The sequence below is a fragment of the Cucurbita maxima genome, unplaced genomic scaffold (assembly GCF_002738345.1).
Source record: "Cucurbita maxima cultivar Rimu unplaced genomic scaffold, Cmax_1.0 Cma_Scf00022, whole genome shotgun sequence".
NCBI lineage: Eukaryota > Viridiplantae > Streptophyta > Magnoliopsida > Cucurbitales > Cucurbitaceae > Cucurbita > Cucurbita maxima.
In genome coordinates this window covers 3,279,592-3,288,485 of record NW_019272038.1, presented here as the reverse complement: position 1 = coordinate 3,288,485, position 8,894 = coordinate 3,279,592, and the positions used below count along the sequence as shown (strand labels likewise).

The 8,894-nt window shown below is 31.9% G+C and overlaps 1 protein-coding gene across 4 annotated transcripts in view; it reads left to right on the top strand.

Annotated features, from left to right (window-relative positions):
• Nucleotides 1–5,901: 5,901 nt before the first annotated feature.
• The window catches only part of LOC111496412 (homeotic protein knotted-1-like), a 5,732-nt gene continuing 2,739 nt past the window's right edge, over nt 5,902–8,894 (top strand). For 2 of the 4 annotated variants that reach the window (XR_002720450.1, XR_002720451.1), the window contains exons 1-5: nt 5,942–6,198; nt 6,356–6,478; nt 6,565–6,700; nt 7,553–7,827; nt 7,937–8,207. Coding sequence is in view for 2 of the 4 variants with exons in the window: in XM_023146834.1 (XP_023002602.1) it covers nt 6,025–6,198; nt 6,356–6,478; nt 6,565–6,700; nt 7,553–7,827; nt 7,937–8,146 (918 nt within the window). In the remaining 2 variants the exon portion in view is untranslated. Of the gene's footprint in view, nt 6,199–6,355; nt 6,479–6,564; nt 6,701–7,552; nt 7,828–7,936; nt 8,410–8,894 lie in introns of those variants that run through there. The other 2 variants (XM_023146835.1, XM_023146834.1) reach the window with 2 other exon arrangements.

Genomic DNA, 8,894 nt, shown 5'->3' with positions numbered 1-8,894 from the left:
AAAAAAAAAAAAAAAAAAAAAAAAAAAAAAAAAAAAAAAAAAAAAAAAAAAAAAAAAAAAAAAAAAAAAAAAAAAAAAAAAAAAAAAAAAAAAAAAACACAAGGAGATTTCTTCTATTATCCACGTGGGCGAAGATAATGAGGTGAGCTCGGATATTTGTCCACGTGGTGGCTGATACTTGGCGGTGATGGGTTGGTGCTCCACTTGATTCATGGCTTCCTCAAATCAACTATTATCCACGTGGCACACTTGATCTTTCTCCAGCTTTGTTATTCCTCGAGATTCTCATGATCATGACCATTGACCATACCGTTTGTTTTATTTAAATATTAAAAATAAAATGTTTTAAATTTTGGAGGTCGATTTTATCCGTGACGACAGACTTGCGTGTCAATGCCTAGAGAGTTATCCACAACAAGGTTCCACGTGGCTGGTTTTTTATGGCGGATTGGCCTAGTACAATTTTATATATAATAAATATGCTAAATTAATAAAAATATTTTTTTAAATAATAATATCTTTAAATTTAATTTTTTTAATATCTTTAAATTAAAAAAAAAAACAAATAAATAATACCATTATCTTTTAAAAAATATTATTAAATTTTTACAACCATTTTTAAAATACATTTAACTTTTTGGAAATGTCTTAAAAATACTCTTAATTTTTTTTTTTTAATTTCGTTAATAACGTCGAGCCTTTTTTAATACTTCAAAAACACTTTAAAGCTATTTTAAAAAACTTTAAAATAATACTCTGTTAATGCTACTTTTAAAATTTCATTGGCGTTTTTTAAATATATTATAACGGTAGAGTATTTAATTTTTTTATTTTTTATAAAAGTAGATAAAAATAAAATATTGAGATTTTTTTTTAGTTTAAAAGTATTATTGAAAATTTTAAAAATTTAAGAATATTTTTAGGAAAATTATATTGTTTAGAGTTATTTTTATTAATTATTTAAAGTTGAGTCTAAATTATTATTATTTTAAAGTTTTAACGATAAAACTTCTAAATTTTAAATATATAAATTAATTTTATTGAAAATAATATTCCACTAATTAATGTTTCCTTTTATTTAGTGGATAAGCTCGCAAATATTTTAAAATTAGCTTTAATTCAAAAAAGCATTAAATTTCGGGTTTATTGGATAGATCTATGTTAATGGTATGGTTGTTAAATTGGATGAGATAAGTTCATACAAATTTTATTCGAACTCATTTTTAAATTAAATTATATATTTTTATTTTATTTTTGGATGCAAAGATGAGTAAAGACGAAAGGAATGACATAATAGTTGTTGGATATTTTTACCTGACATTCCATATTTATCCTCTGCATTGATAATGCTCCAAAAATAAAAGAAAAAAAGAAAAAAGAAAATAAAATAGATAATGTTACCACCAAACTCATATGTGACATTTATTTGAGAAACCTTTTTATGAGACTCATGTGATACGTAATAGGCTAAAACGAACCATATATGCTAGCAATAGGGCTGAGTGGTTACAAATGATATTAGAGCTAGACACTGGGAGGTGTGGTAGCGAGAACATTAGACTTCTAAAGGAGTGGATTCTGAGATCCTACATCGATTGGTGAGAGGAACGAATCATTTCTTGTAAAGGTATGAAAACCTATACCTATAAAACGCGTTCTATAACATGTAACAGGTCATAGATTGGGTTAGGATGGCAGGGTGACTTATGCAATTTTCCAGCTCAGTTCAGCAGCCCAACGGCCCAACCAAGAATTGAAGTCCAAAATTTTATGGCCCCATCACATCACAACATCAACGTCAAACATCTCATCGGTTAAATATTTAGTACTAAATTATAGTTTATATATATATATATTTTTAAAAATAAATATCTAAATATTTATTTATTTTTTTTTTTTTTTGGATTTATTTTTCCATATATTATTCTTTCTTCTAATTTATTTGATTATAAATAAATTACATTTGGTGAGATGGTTTCTGCAAATATTCTCATCAACTAGATGGACAGAGTGTTCTTTCCACTCTTAATCTCATTTTAATAAACTTTTCCGACACCGGTGGAGGGTTTAAGGTAGGTGGAGCTCCGATGAGTTCATTTTCTGGTAGGGCCTTCATATAAGACGTTTGGTTCAAGTTTTTAAATTAAGATGAAGGATCATTTTGATTTTTTAGAGATTTGGAACGTTTTTTTCGAACCCTTCAATTCAAATTCATGGATTTTTTTTTTCTAGTTTTTTCTATTGATTTTGTTTACTTTATTTTTTTCTTTCTCATTATTTTACAATTTACTATTATTATCCTATTATCATTTATTCCACTATACATCATATTTGAATTTTGAGCTATAATACATATAATTAATTATTTATGGTTAAAATCTTATATAATTTTATTCTAATTATTGATGAATAAGATTTATCAATATATCTCATTTAATATAATTTAATCTATCATATAAAATATTTACATTTTAATTAGTTAAAATTATTTTGATAATGTAAAATAGTTAACCACAATTAATTATTTATTAATTATCTAAAACCAAAATAATGTAGTAAAATTGTTTAAAATTATTTAAAATACTTTATTGATATGAAAATTTGATAATATTTTTGATGCAAAACACCAAATACAGTCATCCCATCTTAGCCTTTTTGTTTTCAAAATTTAAATTTGGTGTGAATTTGGAAACATTTTTATTTTATAAAGATAAAGATAAACATAATAAATAAATTTAATAATTTTTTTAAAAAGTTAAAAGTGTAATTATAAAATATAATATGTAATATTATAAACGACAATATTTTTGAAATCAAGTTAAATATTAATTAATAAATGGAAAATGGGAGGAGGAATTAAATGACGCAGGTGTTACGTAATATTGTTAATATTATAATAATTAATAAACAGTTATTTATATTTTGAAACTAATTTGGTGTTTTTATTTGACATGACACCAACACCAACCTTATGCTTGCTCCATCTATATAAAGCTGTCTCATCCTTAAACGAACATCTCCATCGTTAGAAAGTTCAATTTATTTATGAGACTTTACCGTGTGGAAAATGAGCGGAAACATTGTTTATCCATTAAATAAATAGGGTTGGAGTATAAGATTATATTCTCCGTTCCTGTCCAATTCGCCATTATGTCCCGCTTAATATAAATATATTTTTAATATATATTTTTGGCTATGTTAAATAAATAAAATAGTTAATTTTGAGACTCTAATTGTAATTATTATTAATTTTTATTTGGTTTAACCATTTTTTCTAATAAAAATTATATTGAAAAATGAAAACTATTTTTTAAAAATAATAACAAATTGAAAAAAATTATATGCAGGCAAATTCTTTATGCTTTATGGGTGGATGATGAAAGTCTCACATCGGCTAATTTAGGAAATGATCATGGGTTTATAATCAAGGAATACTATCAGAAGCCCAAAGCAAAGCCATAGAAGCTTATGCTCAAAATGGACAATATCGTACTATTGTGAAGAGTCGTGTTCATCTAACATTCTCTACCCTGAAATATCTATATGTATAATTCATCATTGTCTCAACATTCTGAACTCATCTCACGTACCATTTTAAAACATACTACACCTCCCCGGGAAAGGATTCTAAGGCTACAATTAAATATATTATTCTTGTTGTCACATCATTTGAAATTATTTGATATTTGAAAAGGAAAAAAAGAAGAAAAAAAAAAAGGTGAATAAAGGGGAAAGGATTCCAAAGTTATCTGATTAGACAAAACAATAGAGAGTGAATAATGAATGGTCTTCAAAGAATAAATGCATGGTTAGTAGGAAGGCGTACACTATGATATGATTATATGAATGATCTTTAATGTGCTTATTCTCGTTCGTAATTAAAGAATAAACGCATGATTAGTAGGAACGCATACACTATGATGTGATTATACCGTATTATGTACACAATGATATATGTGTACTCCCTTTCCTTTGTAGTATACTGACAATGTGGTGTATGCTAGTCAAAGGCTAGGTCTAGGGAGTACGTATACAAGTTCACTTGAGGGTTTATGTGTGGGTCGTGTGTAGAGAAATACTATACGTACAATTCTTCTCGAACTAGAAGTTGAAACGAAGACCATGAAATGGTATGTCCTAAACATGATTGCATGTGATTGCATTTCCCGACACAAGAAATGAGATCATTTACGGAGTACTTCTTAAAATACTCAAATCATGTGCTACTTTTACTTTTCATGTAAAAGCAAGACATATCCAAATTTGCAATCAACACACATACCTCTAACATTCCTATGTGTATCTACTATGACATAACCACATTACCTGCTTGACTTAAATTGTTTATAAGAGTGAGAATTATAAGACTAACACAAATTCTTCTAGCAAACTTTGTCCTCAGTCATGTTTCCTAAGAAAATTATTAGGTCATAGAATTGTTATAAGTTAAATACCTACTCGGGCCTTCAACAAGCATATTTTTTCCCCTCTTGTCTATTCGATGTCTCTATCTTGCTTATGTCTCAACTTGTCTTCAATATCCACTTCGTGTGGTGTGTGGTGTGTTGTATATTTCACTGTTCTCTTCAGTCGCATCATGGCACTCATCTAGGCCCTTGCGCAGTTGGATGGGCGCCACTTGAAGGTCGCTGCTTCTCTTGTCGCAACGTGAAGGTCACAACCTACTCTTTTCATAGTTAGATTGTGACATTCTCCTCCACTTAAACTAGTCATCGTCTTCGATGACTTACTTAGGAGCACAACCATTGTTAGACTGTGACATCTCAACAGTGAAATTTAAATGACTAAATCACTAAAAAAAAGAAAGGTATGTATGGTTGAAATAGATAGTAACTATAAATTATTCTAAGTATTTCTTAGTGTCCTTCGTCAGTGTTTTGTCTTTCTTAAGTCCCTTTCAACATTAGGTGCATCCCTCATTTAAGAAATTCAGCCTTATCCTCCCCCTTCCATCAATTTTCCCTTTTCTTTTCACTGTTTACTCTTCAAATTTGTACCTTTTCTTCTTAGCAATACCAAGGGATGAAAAGAATAAAAGATAGAAAGATAATGAGATAAAGTCCATATAAAACCCAAACCATATCCATTCAATTTGCATAAAGAACCATGTTACCGAAATGTGATCCAAATCTTTTAGGTTATGTTTTACGAACATAATTTTGGTTGGCCAATCGTTATTATAAATTGTACTCAAAGATTGATTGATTTACTAGTGAAAGAATCTAATAATTAGTTTTGCAGTATACCGTATGGACTATTAATCGGTAGTATGAAATATTTTTGTACCAATAGGGGCTGGCCCGATCGATTCTTTTGAATTTTGGACTAGTAACCGTACTCTTTAGATAGAGTGCTTCACGCCATACCTCGACAATAGTAGGGACCTAGAAAGCTATCTATGCTTTTGTCGTTCTCTCACTGATTTTCGTATTTCACGTCATGAAATTTCTCTCCCTAATGAGTGAATTTTAATGTAATAATCTTTAAAAAAATCCATTTTGGTTAGCAATTATAGAGAGGAGGCATGCATGCATCTACATACATAAATCCATGATACATCCATCCATCCATACACATACATTAAGAGGTGTCCAATCTTTCAACATCATCACACTTTTTATATTATTATTCAAAGGAAAAAAAAGAAAACGTCTTGTCCAGCACCTAAGTCGCCGGAGACATGGCCGTCGCCGTCGCCGTCGTCCTTGTCTCTCTCTAGCTACCCCATAGTAGCCAAAAAAACAACCTAGAAATTTCCGAAATCAGCTCGTTTCAGTTCAGTTCCCTTCAAAACTCAAATTTGATAAAACCCCATCTTTTAAAATCAAAAACCCATTTCAAAAATAAAATAAAAAAACTATATTTTTGGCTCTGTTCTTTGGAAATTGACTGCTAGCTTTTTCCCATAACTTCACTGTTTAATTATTCCCCCACTTTAGGGTTTTGTAATAATTCCATTTTCCTTTCTCTCTCTTCTGTTACTCAGTTATTTTTGTTGTTTTAATGGAAGATCAGTACAACCCTAATTTTCATTATCATCATCAACAACAACACCAACAAGTTCATGATTTTCAAATAAGTAGCGGTGGGAGTAAGGATACTGATATCATGAAGGCCAAAATCATCTCCCACTCTCAATTCTCTAATCTCCTCCAAGCTTTCTTGGATTGCAAAAAGGTTGACTTGGGTCACTTTAGAATTTTAAATTTTTGAGATGAGCTAATTAAAGGCAGTTTTTTTTTTTTTTTTTTTTTTTTTTTTTNTTTTTTTTTTTTTTTTTTTTTTTTTTTTTTTTTTTTTTTTTTTTTTTTTTTTTTTTTTTTTTTTTTTTCAGGTGGGAGCTCCGCCGGAGGTGGCGGCGGAACTTGGGTCGGTAGGGGAGGAGTTTGAGGAGCGGCGGCGGTGTTCAATGGCGGCGAGTGGGGGTTATAGTGATCCAGAACTTGATCAGTTCATGGTGAATGGATTATTTGTTCTTTGTTCTTTGTTCTTAAATAAACAAGAACTTTGAAGATTAATTTGGAATCTTTGAATTGGAAACAGGAAGGTTACTATAGGATGTTGGTGAAGTATAGAGAGGAGCTGACAAAGCCTATTCAAGAAGCTGCTGATTTCATGCTGAGAATTGAATCTCAGCTCAATACTCTCTGTAATGGCTCCTTCCAAATCTTAGCTTCTGGTACTTCTTCTTCATCCACAAATATTTTTTGTTTTTTGGGATTTTACTTTGCAACCCATTTGATTTTGTGAGATCCTTAGCTGGTTGGAGAGACTAACGAGTGCCCGCTAGAACCCTGACTCTAAAGATGTGGATTGTGAGATCCTTAGTTGGTTGGAGAGAGTAACGAGTGCTAGCGAGGACGCTGAACAAGTGCTAGCGAAAGAGTTGATCCCTAATAGTGTGGATTGTGAGATATTTAGTCGGTTGGAGAGAGTAACGAGTGCTAGCGAGGACTTTGGACCTTAAGAGTGTGGTTTGTGAGATTCTTAGTTGGTTGGAGAGGTAACAAGTGCTGGTGGGACGTTGACCTCTAAGAGTGTGGACTGTAATATGCCACATCGGTTGTTGCATATGAAAACTAAACATTTTTTTATAAGAATGTGGAAACTATCCCAACGGACGATTTTTTAAAACGTTGAGGAGAGTTCAAAAATAAAACCCTAAAAAATATAATATCTCAAAATGGGAATTTTTTTTTTTAACCCTTACTACTATTGAAAGGACTTAACAGCCCTTGTCAGAAGAAAAGATTAAAAATAAAAAACCCTAATTTCAGAGTGATTTCAACCTTCTGTCCTTTTTCCCCCTTCTTGTTTGTTTTTTCCCCTATATTTCTAAATAAAAATGTTGGTTTAATTAATGGATTTAGTGCTTAATTAAGTCTTAATTGGGGATTAAATGTTATGAGACAAAATAATTAGTGGCTTCACATCAAATTAAATATGTTTTATTTTGTTTTACAGATGTAATTTCTTTATAAATATTTAAAGAAAGCTATTTTAATCATTAAATTTGACTATTATTTTAAAGATGCAGCGACCGAAGAAAATCGCGACGGAATGGGATCATCGGAGGAGGAGCAAGAGAAGGGGGGCGGGGAAGCCGAAAGAGATGCAACGGAACAGATTGACCCACGAGCAGACGAGCGAGAGCTAAAGAATCACTTACTAAAGAAGTACAGTGGGTATCTGAGCACTCTAAAGCAAGAGCTTTCAAAGAAGAAGAAGAAAGGAAAGCTCCCAAAAGACGCAAGGCAGGAGCTGCTCAGATGGTGGGAAGTGCACAGCAAATGGCCATACCCATCGGTAAGTCACTCTGCTTCTTTTTGTTCTTGCACACAACCTGTTTGTGAAAATGCCTCAAAGAACCAAACCCCGAAAAACACTGTTAATTTGTGCGTGTGGGGGGCAGCAGGAGGCAGAGAAGTTGGCGCTAGCGGAATCAACTGGGTTGGATCAGAAACAGATAAATAATTGGTTCATAAACCAGAGGAAAAGGCATTGGAAGCCGTCTGAGGATGTACAGTTGATGGGTATGGAGGGGTTTTACCATCCCAACACTGCTGCTGCTTTTTACTTCGATGGGCGTTACATGGGCGATGCCCATTACCGTTTGGGTCCATGACAGGAATTCAGCTCACTTTGCTTCGAAGTCAGAGCTTGGTTTCAGCTGCTTATCCCATATGGTATGCTAACTCTTTTTAGTTCCTAGTGATTATAAAACAGGAAAAAGAGAAGAAAAAAAAAGGAAAGGGGTAATAGTTGATGATAGGGTATTTATTTTATTGTGTTTACTCATAATATTCTGCCTCTCATTTGGTGAATATTCCTAAATGCATGTCAAGTAATAATATCCACCCTTTAGTCTTACCATTTCATTTTCTGCTTTACATTGGTTTTTTCTTATTCTTTGCGTTTTAAATGTTTTATTCACTTTGTCTGTTCCCATTCGGTTTATGAATGTTATGAAAAGGGTTATTTTAGTTTTTTATACCAAATTTGAAAGTATATAGGGGTGAAGATTATTGGGAGGGAGACCCAGTTGGCTAATGAAGGGGAAGATCATAGTTTATTAGTAAGAAATACTATCTCTATTGACATGTGACTTTTTGGGTAAAAAAAAAAAAAAACAAAGTCACGAGAGCTCATGCTCAAAGGGGACAGTATAATACCATTGTAGAGGATCGTGGTTCCTTATATGGTATCAGAATCATGTCCTTAATTTAGTCATGTCAATGGAATCCTCACACTTCAAATAAAGGAGTTGTGAGCCTTGAAGGTGTAGTCAAAAGTGACTCAAGAGTTGAACAAAGGGTGTACTTTGTTCAAGGGCTCTATAGTCTTTCGGGAGGGGGGGGGGGGGGGGGGGGGGG